The sequence below is a fragment of the Cucurbita pepo genome, chromosome 13 (assembly GCF_057944985.1).
Source record: "Cucurbita pepo subsp. pepo isolate OVF chromosome 13, ASM5794498v1, whole genome shotgun sequence".
In the NCBI taxonomy this organism is placed as follows: Eukaryota; Viridiplantae; Streptophyta; class Magnoliopsida; order Cucurbitales; family Cucurbitaceae; genus Cucurbita; species Cucurbita pepo.
Genome location: NC_141810.1, coordinates 3,057,437 through 3,073,873, shown reverse-complemented (window position 1 = coordinate 3,073,873; position 16,437 = coordinate 3,057,437). Strand labels below are relative to the sequence as shown.

The window sequence follows — 16,437 nt, the reverse complement described above, 5'->3', positions numbered from 1 at the left end:
CCTTCAAATATTTAAAATTTTATTTTTAAAAGATATGGGAGAATAAATAATAAAAAAAAACTATGGAGTTAAATAAATTTATTATAAACCTATGGTATAGTTGCATAGAAGGTAAAATATATATATATATATATATATATATATATTTTAATCAATAATAAATTAATTCAATAAAAACTAATTTGAAGGACTCATCGACCCACCCAACTCATAAAAATTTTCATTTATTTAAATTTAACTCTTCTAAATAAATTGATAATTCATTGTTGAGTTTGGACTTTTTTTTAAAGGTGTCTAACTAAAATTACGAGTAGAAAATTTAAATATTAAAATATTAGATTAAATTAATAAAAATATTTCGGAAGTGTAATTTTAGGTTAATAAAAATATTTTATTTAAAAATTCTTTAAAAATATTCTCAAATTCTCAAAATTTCATTAATGCCCTTGATTATTGAAAAATATATATATTTAAAAAATATCCTTTAACATAAAAAAAACATAAAAAATATTTATTAACTTTCAAAATTAATATAATTGGATTTTAAACTTTAAAAAATTTCATTAATACCCTTCAATTTTTTTTTTTTTAACAATTTAAAAAATATTTTTACTGTCAATAAAAATTAGCATTAATGTATTTTGCCTTTATTATTAGAAAAATTCAAATTTTTTTTACCTTATAATCTAATCTAAGAACGTTTTAAAAGGTAAACAAAGATGTGGCTTGAAACCAACCACAACGATGGGTAAAAAAGACCAAAGAATATCCATCTGGCACGCTTGTCCCAATCAGAAAAGTACACGTGGGCACCACTCTAACACGTGGGATGTCTAGCTAGATCCAACGGCCTAGAATTCGCCTTTGTTGATAGAACAATCCCAGCCGTCCATGTGGTTCCCCACGATTGCCTGGATTTGTCACCTCGCGCGCTCTTTCCTCGTCGTTGCGGCTGTGGCCTACGACATAACAAAGCATTACCTGTAAACATTCATTCTCATTCATTTTACCCCACGCGCATCTTTAAGCGCGTGCTGCAATATATTTCAACCAATTTTCGTTTATTTAAAGGAAGAAAAGAAATCTAAGAAAAACAAATAAAATCATATAAATAATCATTTACTAAAATAATATTAACTAATCACATTATTAAATTAATCATTTAAATATTAGTAGAGAAAAAGATTTTTTTACTCGAGTTGTGGGAGTTTCTCACCTAAGTGAAATCCCTCCAAAAATAGGCGTATGCAGGTGAATGCAATGTGCACACGGTATTCTTTAGTAAAAGGCGAAAGAATAGTTCGCTCTGTCCTCACCGCCCGGCTTCGTGGTTTGAAGTAGTTGGCAAAAGGGCATTTTATACTCCCAAGCTGTGTCCGTTTTTGCAACTTCACCGATGTGGGAACTGGGCTAACGTTAAATAAATGACCTAATTGTTAAGTAAAATTTTAAGAGAAAAAAAAATAATTTAATATTTAAGTTAACTCACTTATTAAACTGATTGAGTATAATAAATCCATATTTTTGGTAAATTTTTAAAATCAGAAACTGCAATGGAATAGGGCGCGTGGGAATGGGGCGCGTCGTAATAAATGCTCATTAACGGTCACTTCTACAAATAACAACTTCTTGAGCCTTCACTTCCCACAATCCCAATTCATTTCATACTTCGTTCCAACAGATTTCACGCAAATTCCATTTCCTTCCGTTCTTCAAGCTATGAAGCGCCAGTTCGCGAGTTTTGGAAACGTCCGCGATCTCAATTTCGAGGCAACAGAGCTACGATTAGGATTACTGCCGAGAACAGAACAAGAACGAGAATCACAATCAGAATCCGCGGAACAGAGCAAGAGCGATTCCAGATCCGGAAGCGAGTACTCGATTTCGTCCACTAATCCTTCTTCAGATGCTGAGCATTTGCATTGCCGCGAAATACACATTATCGATCATCCTCCGCCGGCAAAGTAAAGTCGATAATCTCGATTCGTTTAATTTCTGTTCCTATTTCAATCTGAATCGCTGTTTTAGGAAATTAGGGTTTATGTGTGTTGTGCTCTTGTGGTGGATGAATTATCGCAGGGCGCAAGTGGTAGGATGGCCACCGGTGAGATCTTACCTGAAGAATATGATAATTGAAGCAGAAAAGAAGATTCAGAAGGAGATTATGAACAAGGAAGTAGGGAGCAGTGGAATGTATGTGAAAGTAAGCTTGGATGGAGCTCCTTATCTCAGGAAGATCGATCTCAAGCTTTATCAGAGCTATCAACAGCTTTTGGATGCTTTGGAAGACATGTTCAACATCAAACTTGGTTAGTTTTGCCTCCATAACCATTTCATTTTTCATTTTGAGAAGTAATTTATAAACTTCCACTTATAACAGAGAGATGAACATAGTAAGGAAAATTAAAAGAAAAACTAATCCAACTCGTTCTTCTCTGGTTGATAATCGTTGATAAGAGATTTTAAGGCCGGTTTGATTACACGTTTAGGCAACATAAAAATCTATACATTCTATATGAAAATAGATTTTAAACTTAAACTAATTCATCTACACATAAATTTGTATGGTAATTCATAGGTGGAAATTCAGAGAGAGAGGGGAACAATTGGTGTGAATATGTTCTAACTTATGAAGATAAAGATGGTGATTGGATGATGGTTGGAGATGTTCCATGGAAGTGAGTCGCCTCTCTGTAATTTTACCTCTCCTTTACTGATCTTTCTCTATAAGAACCCTAATATATTTGTGTTCTTCCTTCATGCAGTATGTTTATTCGCTGCTGCAAGAGATTGAGAATTATGAAAGGATCAGATGCCAGAGGATTGGGTTGTTTGTAATTTAAAGAAGAAATTTGAGGAATTTATTTTGGATCAAATTTATTGTTCCCAAAACAAAATGAGATCCAAGACACAACTACTCAAGATCCAATTGTACAAAAATGAATGTCATATTCCACTCTATATTTTATATTTAATTATATCGTTTTTTATAAATTTTAGAATCCTCCACAAATTAGATCAGTCCAATTACTTAGATCTATATATATATATATTCAACTTAATCATTTTTAAAATGAGTTAAAACTTGTTTAATTATTTAAAATCTATTTTGATGGTAAGATTAAACAGGTAAAATAAAATTGATTTAGAACGATTAAAAACATGTTTTAAAGTAAATTATTAGGTCTTTCTGATCTAAGAATGGGGTGATAATAAGGAAATCTTGCGCCAAAGAAGTTAAAAAAGACCACATATTCAACTTCAAATCTACATATTATCCATTATTCCATAAAAAGAAAAAAAAAACGTCCAAGTAACGAGTTAACTTTTTATTTCGAAGTCTTCTAAAATTGCTAATTGTTTTCAAATAGGTCGTGACTAAAACGAAACTACTAAAACGAAACTATTAACAATTATCATACGAAACCTAAAACCTAAAAGGTAGGAAGAGTATTAAATCACAAGTAAACCTATGCTGTAATATTAATGGCTGAAATATTGATTCAAACTTGGTACAAACCTTCCTAGTTTGACGTCGAAGCGTTTCAATGTTAAACCCCTCGAAAATGATCCAACGAACAGCTCCCACGATACAAGTATGTACCATCAAACGAGTAATATTTTATCCTCCCACAGTATAAGAAGATACATTGTTGAAACACAAATTAGGGGTAGAAAAATCCATGAAACTGCAGAAAAGAAAACATTCATTTCTATCACTACAAATATGTAACAAAGGCACTTAACATTTCGAATGTATCCTATTAATGTGTATCACAAGCTCGAGATCTAGACAATTGAGTTAAAGCGATGATTCTTGTGAGATCCCACATCAATTGGAGAGAGGAACGAAACATCTTTATAAGGGCGTGGAAACCTCTCCTAATAGACACGTTTTAAAAACCTTGAGGGTAAGCTTGAAAGGAAAAGCCCAAAGAGGACTTGGGCTGCTAGTGGTGGGTTTGGGCTGTTACAAATGGTATCAAAGAGGGTGTGGATTGTGAGATCCCACGTTGATTAGAAGAGAGGTTGTAGAAACCTCTCCATAGTAGAGAGATTTTAAAAACCTTGAGGGAAAGTCCAAAGAGAATAATATATGCTATCGGTGGGTTTGTGCTGTCACAAATGGTATCAGAGCCAGTCACAGGCACAAGCAATGTACCATCAAGGACGCTAGACCTCCAAGGGGGGTGGATTATGAGATCCCACGTCAGTTAGAGATGAGACCAAAACATTTCTTATAACGGTGTGGAAACCTCTCTCTAGTAGAGCGTTTTAAAAACCGAGGAAAAGTCCGAAATGAAAAGCCTAAAGAGAACAATATCCGCTAGTGATGGGTTGAGTTTGAGTTGTTACAACATAAGCCTAAGTAACAAGAAGCATTCAAGCAGCGACCCAGCACATGCTCATCGACTTATAAGAAGCAGTGAAAACAATTGATCATAAAACATTCTTTTACACATACAAATGGCAAAAGTAAGTAAACTATACATACAAAAGGAGCAAACTGTAACCTTCTATTTAATTCATTCTCTTACACAAATGGCACACATATGAAGTCAGGGGAATACCTGGGGTACGCTTTTTGAACCTTCTGAACTTCATTTATAGACCATTCATCAATGAAATTATGATTCTTGTTCCTGTTTCATTTGAATTTGATGATGCGAGAAAAATTCTTTTGCACTGTGAGCCACCTCTGCTTCCATTACTGCTTCTAACATTATGTCAGACCCTTTTAACTCCTCTGAAAAAGTCGAAACCTCACGTAAATACCTTAAACAAAACCTTCCCAACATTAAGAAACGTCGATTAGCCGAAGCCCCAGCCTACCGCTAGCAGATATTGTCGGCTTTCCCTTCTAGGCTTTCCCTTAAGGTTTTAAAACACGTCTACTAGAGAGAGGTTTCCACACCCTTACAAGGAAGACTTCGTTTTCCTCTCCAACCAATGCGGGATCTCACATGTTTACACCCTGACCTCCTCATCATAGAAGAGTAAAAAATCTATTGTCCCTTTTCTCACACTATCCCCATACAATGACACATGCCCCTGCTCGACACAAAAATCTTCCCTTCTCGCGTTCGTCACCCCTCGACATCCCCTATGTCTGGTCAAACCTAGACCAAACTCCTTAAAAACCAGATATTCACTACCGTATGCAAAATCGCAAACCCGAGATTATGATCAATTTCTGCAGAGGATGCAATTGTCCCATCAAGTTTGACACCCTCCTTGACACGTTATCCCCGCACGAGAGAAAGATTAAATCACTCAAGGAGTAAACGAAAAAAAAAAAAAGAAAAAAAAGAAGTTGCATGAGAACCCATTAGACAGACCAAGATTCGAACAACGAGCATTTCTCCTTTCAAAGCTCCCCAGTAAGACAAAGGATCAATAATATCTAATGTTGCCCTATTGGATATGTTGAGGATTGTTGGGAGGGAGTCCCACATTGGTAAATTTAGGAAATGACCATGGGTTTCTGAGTAAGGAATACGTCTCCATTGGTATGAGACCTTTTGGGGAAACCCAATGCCAAGCCATGAGAGCTTATGCTTAAAGTGGACAATATCATACCATTGTGGAGATCTATGATTCTTAATAGGATAAACCCCATCCCAATGAAGAAGAAGATATGGGTGAAGACAAAACCGCCACCACTGAGTCGTTCCTCATTGAGGACAGCTGCAATAAACGAGAGAACAGAGTGCAAAGGGGTTTATCCCCCAACCACTTATCCTTCCAGAAAAAGGTATCCCTCCATCCCCAACCAAATGATGAACATAGCTCATCAACATCAACTCTGGTTATCAAGTGCAATGGTATCCCACCCATACATAACTCATCTAACATTACATCAATTGATGTCTTAGTTCCAAGTGCACTAACCTCCCAAGTCAGGATTCTAACACTAGCAGTGAAGAAATTTATAAGATAACGCAACCATGATCAAATCTTTGAATTCAATAGCCAGATGACATACCCGGGCGTTTAGGTAACATCCCAGCATTTTCAGCAGATACAGGTAAAACGGAAGGAACCCCGAGCTCATCATTAGGCATCTCTACATCTGTAGCAGCTGGAAATGAGGCAGAGGAACCATTCCTTATGGTCGGTGATTCAGCCAATTTGGCAAATGTAGTCGCTCGGCTGTGCTCGATCGATATTTGTGAAGTTGCAACCTGAAGAAAAGTGCAGATATGAAGTCGCTTAAAATCGTAGCGATGAAAAGATCCATAATGATATTCAGCAATTAATAAGAACCTTGAGGATGTTAGCTGCTGGTGTAGTCCCCTCAGCTGTTGGTGTAATCTCCACAGAAGGTTTTTCTTTTGCTGAATCACCTGCCATCCAAATGGGACAATTAGAAAAATTAAACAACCTTGTAAAAGTTAGCAGTAGGGATACATATCACGTACTAGTTACACCACTATCAGCTGCTTTCAGCTCAGGATTGTCCACAAGCCTCTGAGTCAATGTCCCGGGATTCAAGAACGATATGCTTCGAATTTCATGACGAATAGCATCAAGCTGAGCCATAGTGTCTTGCAATTCCTTGTGAACCTGCAAACAGGGAATCAGTTCTAGACAAATTTGTTCAAGAAGATTGTCAGTAAATCAGCTAAATGCCCTTTCAACTTGCCTGTAAAACCAGCATGGAAAAAACTCCAAAAACTTCTAGACAAAAATTACAAAGAAACAGGAGGATCAAATGGAAAATGATCTAATCAGCAAGAACATAGAAAGACTGTGGATACTTTCCTGCTCTGCCTAGCTCGAAAATCAACAAATCAATTCCGAAGTATTATTTGTTCGGCTCTAACAAGTTCCTAATTTTCAATCATTAAAGACACGTTTGAGAGTGATAGTGGAAATAACTTGCTTATAAGTGATTGTCAATGAATTAAAACTTATTTTCAATGATTAAAGACATGTTCGACATGTTCGAGAGTGATTTTGAACATACGAAAAGTGGTTTGAATCACTTCCAAACATACCCTAAAAACGTGGCTCGTTTTTCAAAAACATATCTTTACAACGTCCTATAATATATCATCGTCTTTCCAAAAGTCAGTGACACTGCTGAAACCTTCACAACCATCACGAAAGAATTTACGAAGAAATACCTGACGAGCCTGGGTTTGTTGCATGACAGAGTCGAACTGACCTCGAGCTAACTGAACGTATCCGATTGCTTTTCCAGCCCTCCTTCCCGCCATTCTCGCGATTCGTGGGAGATCCTTTGGCCCTTTTCATAAGAATCTGGGAGTCAAAACTCTATTCACGGCTTAAATATATTAGATAGTTTAGCAAACGAGAAAGGGTGGTGCAGTGATTACCAATGAAGGCAACAGTAGCCCCAATAAGGAGGAGGAGTTCTCCATATGAAATGCCCAGCATCTAAGTTTCGTAGTGACTAAGAACTCAGAATAGCTATCAAGCCAGGCCTGGAGATTTGAGAATGATATCAGATGCAAGAACTTTCACTCAATTCAGTCCTCACTGATGGGCTGTTCGGATATCTAAACAATTCAGGAGCAACATTCAGAAACAACATAGGAAATTACCCATTCAAAAATATTTTCTAATCTCCACAATTGACGTGCATAAACTCTATCTATCCTTTCTTCTCACGATTTTAAAACGTGTCTACTGGGGAGAGGTTTCCACACCCTTGTAAGGAATGTTTCGTTCACCTCTCCAACCGAGGTGGGATCTCATAATCCACCCCTTGAGGGCCTAGCGTCCTCGTTGGCACACCACCCGGTGACTGACTCTGATACTATTTGTAATAGTCCAAACCCACCACTAACAGATATTGTCTGTTTTGACCCGTTACGTATCACTGTCAGCCTCACTCAGCCTCACAGTTATAAGGTTTCCACAACCTTGTAAGGAATGTTTCGTTCACCTCTCCAACCGAGGTGGGATCTCATAATCCACCCCTTGAGAGCCTAGTGTCCTCGTTTGGCTCTGATACCATTTGTAATAGTCAAAACCCACCACTAACAGATACTGTCTGTTGTGGCCCGTTACATATCACTGTTAGCCTCACGGTTATAAAACACGTCTGCTAGGGAGAGGTTTCCACACCCTTGTAAAGAATGTGTCGTTCCTCTCTCCAATCGATGTAGGATCTCACAATCCATCCCATTGGGGGCCTAGCGTACTCGCTGGCACATCGCCAGCTGACTGGCTCTAATACCATTTGTAACCGTACAAACCCACCCGTAACAAATATTATCCACTTTGGCCTGTTACGTATGACTATTAGCCTCAAAAAGCCTCAAAATTTTAAAAATATCATCTAGGGAGAGGTTTCCACACTTTGTAGAGAATGTTTCGTTCCCTCTCTAACCAATGTGTTAGGATCTCACATACCCTAATACATTAATTCTGTCCTAATAACAATCCTACCTTTAACCAACCCTTAAGAAATTGAGCCGCGGCAGTCGGCAGCCGGTGGTGAGTGGCGGCGACAAATCAATACAAGATCGAGGGTGTGGGGCGGCACAAGTGAAATGAAAACAGAGGAGAAAACTGTGGTGACTAGAATTTCTCCCTTCAGATACGGATCGTGTTTGGAGCGGTGCGTTGATGGTTGTCCTATGGACGGCGATGGGCAACGACAGGCGGTGGTAGCGAGAATTATGTGACACGTGTGACAAACAGCCGTTGGGCTAAGGACCCGGCGGCATAGAATGGCAATGTAAGACGCTGCGGATGGTCGGCGATCGGCGACTGTAGGTGATGAACGACGGTATCAACGACGGTATCAACGACGTCAGTGAAAAGCAGATGGAAATTTCTTCCGGCAGTTAGGGTTTATCCTAAAAAGAATAATAGGCAAAAAAAAATTAACTCATAATTTGACAAATTTTAGTTCATCAAAATGACTAAAAAGCCCTCCATACTAAAATTCAATAAAATTCTACACAAAAAAATTAATTTATGGGTAATTATAATTAAACAATAAAATTTTAAAATAATAGGATAATTAAAAAATATTTAAAATCAAATTATATCTAAAATTGGAAGAAAAATAAATTTATTTAAAAAAAAAAAAGAAAAACGAGCTTTTAAATAAAAATAATTTTTGATGGATAATTAAAATACGTAAATAAGCAAATTTATCTATAAAAATGGAAATAAAAATGATTTAATTTTTTTTTATTGAAAATTTAAAAAATATTTAATCTGATGAAGGGGTTCGATGATCGATCGATTACTGTTGCCCTAACAGCTACCACTCGTTTAATCGGGTAAGAATTCTTTAGTTCTTCCCCAATCGATCGGTGATATCGAAATCAATCAGGTGGTTCTGAGAATTCCAATTCCATTTCCATTTCTCAGCTGGGTTCGCTGTTAAGGTAAGGTTATTGTTTGTGATTTAATATGCTTGAATTTCTCTATGTTCTTTCCCGATGAAAATCAAATTTGTTCATCAGGACCTCATGTATCGATGTGATTACTCTCTTCTGAATTCTGACTTTTCTTATTAATTATCGTCTATAATCTCTAATTGTACTTTCGCTTGTTGCGATCCTGTTTCATTTATTGTCATGTTGTATCTATTTCTTCTTATTTTCTTTTCTTTTTTTCCTTGTTCTTCCCTTATAATATGTTGTTGTCCTTAATCATTAGTAGCTTCATATTGATGTTGGATTGATTTGTGTACGTTTTTGCTCATCATCATTGTTATGAATTGAATTCGAGCACTTAAGTCATAATCTTCATAGGTAAGATTACTGGTACTTAGAACTTTTATCAGATGTGTAATCAATATTAGGAAAATTAGCGGTTAAGGTATTAAATTTTTGTTAATTTAGTGCAATAGTTGAAGTCAATTAGCATGTTTGAAATGACTTTTTTAAATGTTTAAAAAAGTGTTTTTAAGTGCAAAGCACTTAGAAAGTTAATCCAAACAGACCATATTAAGGAAAACAGAAAGTGTGTGTTGGATGATGAAAGTCCCACATCGACTAATTTAGGGAATGATCATGGGTTTATAAACACAGAATACTCTCTCTATTGGTATGAGGTCTTTCGGGGAAGCCCAAAGCAAAGCCATGAGAGCTTATGCTCAAAGTGGACAATATCATACCATTGTGGAGAGTCGTGTTCGTCTAACATGGTGTCAGAGCCATGCCCTAAACTTAGTCGTGCCAATAGATTGGTAAATCCTCAAATGTCGAACAAAGGACTCTAGAAGAAAAGGAGTCAAGCCTCCTCGTAGGCAGTCAAAAATGACTAAGACTCCAAAGGAGTCAGCCTCGATTAAGGGGAGGCATACTTTGTTCAAGGGGAAGTATTGGATGCTAAAAGTCCCACATCGACTAATTAGGGAATGATCATGGGTTTATAAACAAAGAATACTCTCTCCATTGGTATGAGGCATTTTGGGGAAGCCCAAAGCAAAGCCATGAGAGCTTATGCTCAAAGTGGACAATATCATACCATTGTGGAGAGTCGTGTTCGTCTAATAGTGTTCCTTGAGCCTGACATGATCCTTGTACCCTTGAGGGGCCCTTGTAATCTCCACAAATGAATAAAGCAATAAAGAAATAGCTGCTGGTTGAAAGTGAATGTAGGCAATCTGTTGAACGGAACCACTGCAATTTACCATTCTTCGCTCTCTTGTTCACCTTGAAGAGGTTAATGTCGCAAAAAGGTCAAATTTCGTGCCTAATAGTTTTTTTATTAGGAAGATCGACTCTATTGACTAAATGGCATTGGCTTCTCTTTGTTGTTAGTACCTCAGTGGTGCATTTTATGTAAGTGTGTTTTTGAGGATGTAGGGTAGCTTTGGCTCATTACAAATCGTGGTGCTTAATGGAGGAGTGTTATTCTTGCCTTTGTTTCTAGAAAACAATTCCCTTTAGCATGCAGCCTTTTTTTTGGGATCTTATGGCATATTTTAGAGGGATTGCTGGTACTCGAGGGAGGAGGGAGGCGTGCTCTATGGTTAGGTTCAAGTGGCTCTATTCGGATGGTTACGAGCAAGCTGTTTTGTGACTTTTCTTTTTCTTTTATTCTCGATAAGGGTTCTATCTTTTGTGGTTTATAGCTGAGATTTTTGTTTTTTTTTTTTTTTTTTTTGGTAGATGCTCTTTTTCGAAAAGACGTTTTCGTCGTTGTTTCTTTCTTTTATTTCTTGTTTCCTTTTTCCATATTAATCAGTTAAAGTTTGGTTTCTCTCTCTTTTTTGTTTTTCCTTTTTTCTAAAGAAAGTCTTTTTCTTATAACAGCTGGATTTGATATAACTCCTGCATGAATATATGTTGTATTTGGAGGGAGATGTCATACCAAGTGTTCTACTGCTACCTTTCCAAGATATTATTGATTGATAGCTAAAGCCTTGACATGTTCTATCTAATTGCCGTTTCTTTCTTTTCTCTTCTTTTTTATTTTTCCTTTTCAGATAATGGAAGCATAGTTCGTATCGGTAGTTTGTTGGTCGACTAACTATGAATCAAGGAGTGATATCAGTATCGTGTCCTCTCTCTATTAGCATACCCCACGGCCACCATAAAAACTTCAAGATATTTAAGTCCCCAAAGGTGTTTAATGCCTTCACTCTCCGTTCCCGCTTTATTCATGCAAGACGTCCTCCAATTTGTTGCACACAGATAAATCCTTGGGAACCTGCACCAATCACGTTTGCGTCCGAAAATGAAGAGGATGATACCTTCTTGAAGAGAACCGAAAATATTTTTGGAAGTCTAAACGCCGATAGCACAACTGAAGCTCCGGAAGTAGAGACCAAAGAACTTGTGGAAGTAGAGACCAAAGAAGTTGTGGAGGTAAGTAATCAACCAGAGGTGCATTTGCAGATTTTCAAATGGCCAATGTGGCTTTTGGGGCCTTCTCTTCTCCTGACAACAGGGATGGCCCCAACATTATGGCTTCCTATGTCATCGGTATTTCTCGGTCCGAATGTAGCCAGCCTCCTCTCTTTAATTGGACTCGACTGCATCTATAACCTCGGAGCTATGCTTTTTCTTCTCATGGCCGATGCTTGTGCACGACCTAAACAACCAATAAAACCCTTGAGAAGTGAGGCTCCTTTCAGTTACCAGTTCTGGAACATGCTTGCAAATGTGGTTGGTTTTGCCATACCTTTCATTATGCTTTATGGATCTGGAAGTGGACTGGTTCAACCCCATCTTCCTTTCATCTCCTTAGCAGTTCTATTGGGTCCCTATGTTCTGCTCCTCTCAGTGCAGATTTTGACCGAAATGCTGACATGGCACTGGCGATCGCCTGTTTGGCTGGTTACGCCGATCGTATACGAGGGTTATCGAATTTTGCAGCTCATGAGAGGGTTGAAACTTGGAGCTGAGCTAAGTGCACCGGCCTGGACGATGCACACAATTAGAGGATTGGTTTGCTGGTGGGTGCTGATACTTGGTGTTCAACTCATGAGGGTAGCTTGGTTTGCTGGTATTGCCTCTCTGTCTCGTAAGCAAGAAATTGTTGCTAACGGTTCATGATCTGTCAATCATAACATAATAATGAGTTTAGGATGACTTTTGAAAGGTAAAAAAAAAGTGTTTCTAAGCTAAAGAACTTCATCTATAGGACACTTTTAGAAAAGCATACCTAACTTTTATTATCAAACGAAATGCTAGGATAACTTTGTGAAGTTTCGAATAGACTTAGAAAGCACATTTCATCCTCCAAAAGTTATTTGAAACGTCTTAGGGACGTGTCCCAAATTAGTTTAGAAGTAGACATAGTACTAAATGATATGATGAGTATATGGATATAAAAGGTTGTGTTATAGAAAGAACATGATTTTGATTATTCAAGTTTATGAATGCATTGATACAAATTCTCTCTTCGAATACTACATGATCATTTGACATTGACACGATGAATAGTGTTGACTTGAATGAGATGTATCAATTCTCCTCATATCGAGTATAGCTTAAATTATGACAAATTGGTCATGTTTTGTGGCTAGACTATTAATTTTATAAAAATTTGTAGACTAAAACTGTTGTAGTAGGTATTTTGATCGTATATTAAGTTGATTGAATTCAACTCTGTTAGTAGGTCGCCGCCTCAAGAAGAACATGTAAAATAGTTGCCATAAATTCTTCGAGGATTAGAAGCACATGTAAAATAGTTGCCATAAATTCTTCGAGATTCTAATGTTTTACTTGGTTGGTCAATGTGTTGTAAAGTATGCTAAGCTAAGTTCTTTGTAGTTTTTGTTTTTTTATGATTGTATTTATCTCATAGTTTATAGGGTAGTATGTTGATTAGTAAAGCATATTTAGGTTAAGCCCAATCGTGTGTTAGTTTACATTGACTCGTGTTTGTTTACATTAGAGTCAAGCTTTTAATCTCGTGTTTCCAACTTGGGAAATAATATGTTATGATTGAAATACTCAATGTCAATGGTTATGTTATGCGACTAGATGTATGATGTAATAAGTACGATTTTTATTTACAAGTTGGGCCATTGCAAACAAAGCACGATATCAAATCAAGGATACAATGTATGGTATGGTAACTCTGTCCCGTTATATTAAAAAATCTTCAATATGCGAACTTAAAACCCCAAAATCAACTTTATTTTATTCCAAATAATTGTAGCTATTAGAAATTTGAGATTTTTAGATCTAAATATATCAAATAACTCGAAAGGATAAAAAAAGATATGGAATCAACCGAAGAGAATGTTTTTGAGCATATTACTTTGATAATCAAGATTAATAACAGAGAAAACCCATTTTTTAATTCAGTCTCATGTCCATACAATCACGATTAAGACACTTTTTTTTCCGTATCAACGTACATAAAGTTATTGTAAGTGAGTTCCTGTATGTAAATGTATCGTATCAACGTATATAAAGTTATTGTGAGTTCTAGGATGTAAACGGTAAATATAGGTTATTCTCTGCATACTATTTGACTACCCTTCAGTTATATCCCACTAATTCTCTTTAAATGTCCATGACAATATTATAACCTTAAAAAAAAAAAAAAAAACATTCGGGTTTCTCAACCCAATTCAACTCGAGTATACGCCTATTAAATAAATAAATAAATAAATAAATAAATAAATAAATAAATAAATAAATATATATATATATGAACATTTGTGTAAATTTTATAAAAATTGGATAAAATGAAAAATGGGTTTATTATGAAGCGAGTATATGTATGTATATATGACGATTTTCGCACGCAATACAGCCCAATTAAAGTCTGGCCCATTAACAGGCATCCTGATATAAAACCAACTCTAATCACAAACCCTAACTTTTCATTTCGTCGTGCGTCGGAGATCCGGAGACTCATTGAACAGGTAACGGCGTAGGTTTCTAGTCCCGTCGATCAATTTTAAAAAGCACGACACCCGTAGTTCATTTCAGCGTACAAATCTAAGCTTATTTCTGTGTTTTCCAAGTTTTTAGAAGCACAATTCTGTTGTTTCTTGCTAATGATATGCTTGTAGTGAGTCACTGTTCTTGAGTATAACGTATTTTCCAATTTGCGTCTTGAATCCTTGTCGCTGATTAGCTCGCAATATCTGTAGGTCTCATAATGATTTTAACGATACAGCAGGATTTTTTTTTTTTTTTTTAATTGTTAATCATTTTTTGTATGGGACTATGGTGCACACGTCGTGGGGTTTTCCCTTTTTTACTCGGGAAAGTTTTATTCTATTTGGAGCTCTTCAGCTGAGAATGTATGCAACGTTGAATGTGCTTTGTGAAATTAGTTTGGATGTGTATGGAAATTTGCAATTTTATTACTTGATTTAAGCTCTTCGTTTTAATTACATAGATCGAATTTCAAGAGTCTTATGATAATTAAAACGAACTCTTTCAGTATCTTGCAGCTTTAGGGTTTTGCAATTGAACTTAATTTTAACAGAGTGCACTGATTACTTTTTGTTTAAACAGATAATGGCTCCAAAACAGCCGAATACAGGCCTCTTTGTTGGGCTCAACAAGGGCCACATAGTCACCAAGAAGGAGTTGGCCCCACGGCCCTCTGATCGTAAGGGAGTAAGTCAATAAACTAGTGACTAGATGCTTTAGAATTCTCATTGATGGTGGAATTGGAAGGCCTTGTGTTTTCTCTGTTATGTTCTACTAGGGAGTGTTAGTTAACTTTTAGGATCTTGAGGAACGAGCTTACATTATTCCATTCTATGGAATCAGCTCTGAACTGTAGTTACATTCTTTTAAGATCATGTTGAAAAATACTTGTTACAATGTAGAAGTATGGTTTTTCTCAAAATTTAAGATTGTTTTCTCTAATTTCTGTTTGTTATTCCAATTATGTAGAAAGCAAGTAAAAGGGTTCTCTTCGTCCGGAGCTTGATCCGGGAAGTTGCTGGTTTTGCCCCATATGAGAAGAGAATCACTGAGCTTCTAAAAGTTGGAAAGGACAAGCGAGCTCTGAAGGTAGCCAAGCGAAAGCTCGGAACTCACAAGAGAGCTAAGAAGAAGAGAGAAGAGATGTCCAACGTCCTAAGAAAGATGAGGTAATCCTTCTTGCTTTGTAGAAAGGCTAATCTGCTGCTATATTTTAGACATGGGGGTGTGAAACATTGTTTGTTTGTGTGAAAAGTCGGCATGTTCACATTTGTATTGTGAGTCAAATCTTGTGAGTTAGTAATTAGCATTCTGAATACGTTTTGGATGATTGTGTTTTATTTGCAGGGCCGGTGGAGGTGGTGAGAAGAAGAAGTGAGAACGACACTTACTTCATTCTCATTCAAAGTCTTAATTTTTGGCTACTATTTCTTGTTTGTTTTGCCGTTGAATTCTTTAGAGACCGTGATTTTGGTGGTAGTGAATTTCAGTTTTTTGTGATATCTTTGAACTTGCTTTACTAACGCCCAATTTTGTTATGGCCCCGTTTGTTTCCATGATGCATTATATGCCTTGATGAATTAATACAACAGCCGGTCTTGTTGTTTTGAGCTTCTGGTTTTAGTTCTAGAACTGCCCCTATGTGCTATCACTTCGCTTCTTTTGCACTGATTTAGTACTGCCCCAAACTGAATTTATCCGGTATCAAAAAATTAACCCAACCCAACCCGACCCAACCCGCAATCCAACCCATCTTATAAATTGGGTTTGGTTGGTTTGGATTGTCGGGTTCATTACCCCTAGAATTGAATGCGTACCTTAAGAAAGTAAACCCAGCCCAACCTTTATAGGGTTGGGTCGGTTTGCCTAAACTTTATATTTCGGGTTGGGTTTGTTTAGGTTGTTGGCTTCATCGTACACCCCAGCACTGAATGCATACCTTTACTTCCATTTAGGTTGTGTCTGTTCAGGGTTGTTGGTTTTGAATTTTTCATGAAATCGACAATTTCATTGAGTGGAAATGCTGAGTTGGTAGTCGTGTTTTCTTGGAAGTTCTAGAGTTTTGGCTTGGTTTAGCTTCTGTTGCTTTATTCTT

At 36.8% G+C, this 16,437-nt stretch overlaps 4 protein-coding genes and 1 non-coding gene across 11 annotated transcripts; 3 read left to right on the top strand and 2 right to left on the bottom strand.

The window, feature by feature from the left end:
- Nucleotides 1–1,209: 1,209 nt before the first annotated feature.
- Nucleotides 1,210–1,325, bottom strand: LOC111809467 (U5 spliceosomal RNA). Its single transcript, XR_002817237.1, has one exon. It is a non-coding gene; the product is annotated as a U5 spliceosomal RNA (small nuclear RNA).
- Nucleotides 1,326–1,633: 308 nt separating this feature from the next.
- On the top strand, nucleotides 1,634–2,963 carry LOC111809245 (auxin-induced protein 22D). The gene is made up of 4 exons (XM_023695666.2): nucleotides 1,634–1,964; nucleotides 2,080–2,309; nucleotides 2,579–2,678; nucleotides 2,766–2,963. The coding sequence occupies exons 1-4, from the start codon at nucleotides 1,720–1,722 to the stop codon at nucleotides 2,836–2,838; spliced, it is 648 nt and encodes a 215-aa protein (XP_023551434.1). The 5' UTR covers nucleotides 1,634–1,719; the 3' UTR covers nucleotides 2,839–2,963.
- LOC111809244 (uncharacterized) lies at nucleotides 2,402–8,796 on the bottom strand. 6 transcript variants are annotated; one of them, XR_015411493.1, is made up of 8 exons: nucleotides 8,422–8,796; nucleotides 7,344–7,526; nucleotides 7,131–7,252; nucleotides 6,423–6,567; nucleotides 6,268–6,347; nucleotides 5,987–6,185; nucleotides 3,521–3,689; nucleotides 2,402–2,780 (listed from the first exon to the last, which is right to left on the bottom strand). XR_015411493.1 is itself a non-coding variant. In XM_087116808.1 (7 exons), the coding sequence occupies exons 2-7, from the start codon at nucleotides 7,402–7,404 to the stop codon at nucleotides 3,607–3,609; spliced, it is 690 nt and encodes a 229-aa protein (XP_086972934.1). In that variant the 5' UTR covers nucleotides 7,405–7,526; nucleotides 8,422–8,796; the 3' UTR covers nucleotides 3,309–3,606. The 6 variants fall into 6 exon arrangements, 4 of the variants coding, with proteins under 4 accessions (XP_086972934.1, XP_023551431.1, XP_023551433.1 ...); XR_002817195.2 differs by lacking the exon at nucleotides 2,402–2,780 and adding an exon at nucleotides 4,572–4,747 and having other exon boundaries at nucleotides 3,309–3,689; nucleotides 8,422–8,795; XM_087116808.1 differs by lacking the exon at nucleotides 2,402–2,780 and having other exon boundaries at nucleotides 3,309–3,689.
- Nucleotides 8,797–9,203: 407 nt separating this feature from the next.
- LOC111809147 (cytochrome P450 family protein) lies at nucleotides 9,204–12,853 on the top strand. The gene is made up of 2 exons (XM_023695513.2): nucleotides 9,204–9,374; nucleotides 11,426–12,853. Exon 2 carries the CDS (start codon nucleotides 11,472–11,474, stop codon nucleotides 12,495–12,497), a length of 1,026 nt encoding a protein of 341 aa, XP_023551281.2. The 5' UTR covers nucleotides 9,204–9,374; nucleotides 11,426–11,471; the 3' UTR covers nucleotides 12,498–12,853.
- A 1,353-nt stretch (nucleotides 12,854–14,206) lies between these two features.
- On the top strand, nucleotides 14,207–15,952 carry LOC111808178 (large ribosomal subunit protein eL36y). Of its 2 annotated transcripts, none has more exons than XM_023694008.2 (4): nucleotides 14,207–14,323; nucleotides 14,925–15,029; nucleotides 15,312–15,511; nucleotides 15,690–15,952. In XM_023694008.2, the coding sequence occupies exons 2-4, from the start codon at nucleotides 14,928–14,930 to the stop codon at nucleotides 15,718–15,720; spliced, it is 333 nt and encodes a 110-aa protein (XP_023549776.1). In that variant the 5' UTR covers nucleotides 14,207–14,323; nucleotides 14,925–14,927; the 3' UTR covers nucleotides 15,721–15,952. The 2 variants fall into 2 exon arrangements, with proteins under 2 accessions (XP_023549776.1, XP_086985768.1); XM_087129642.1 differs by lacking the exon at nucleotides 14,207–14,323 and adding an exon at nucleotides 14,367–14,391.
- Nucleotides 15,953–16,437: the final 485 nt, after the last annotated feature.

Coding starts and splice junctions, on each gene's coding strand:
- LOC111809245 (XM_023695666.2), top strand. CDS start 1,720: ATGAAGCGCCAGTTCGCGAGTTTTGGAAACGTCCGCGATCTCAATTTC. Junction 1,965..2,079: donor GATCATCCTCCGCCGGCAAA/GTAAAGTCGATA, acceptor GAATTATCGCAG/GGCGCAAGTGGTAGGATGGC. Junction 2,679..2,765: donor GTTGGAGATGTTCCATGGAA/GTGAGTCGCCTC, acceptor TCCTTCATGCAG/TATGTTTATTCGCTGCTGCA.
- LOC111809147 (XM_023695513.2), top strand. CDS start 11,472: ATGAATCAAGGAGTGATATCAGTATCGTGTCCTCTCTCTATTAGCATA.
- LOC111808178 (XM_023694008.2), top strand. CDS start 14,928: ATGGCTCCAAAACAGCCGAATACAGGCCTCTTTGTTGGGCTCAACAAG. Junction 15,030..15,311: donor GGCCCTCTGATCGTAAGGGA/GTAAGTCAATAA, acceptor CCAATTATGTAG/AAAGCAAGTAAAAGGGTTCT. Junction 15,512..15,689: donor AACGTCCTAAGAAAGATGAG/GTAATCCTTCTT, acceptor TTTTATTTGCAG/GGCCGGTGGAGGTGGTGAGA.
- LOC111809244 (XM_023695663.2), bottom strand. CDS start 7,404: ATGCTGGGCATTTCATATGGAGAACTCCTCCTCCTTATTGGGGCTACT. Junction 7,253..7,343: donor GGCTACTGTTGCCTTCATTG/GTAATCACTGCA, acceptor TCTTATGAAAAG/GGCCAAAGGATCTCCCACGA. Junction 6,568..7,130: donor AACAAACCCAGGCTCGTCAG/GTATTTCTTCGT, acceptor CCCTGTTTGCAG/GTTCACAAGGAATTGCAAGA.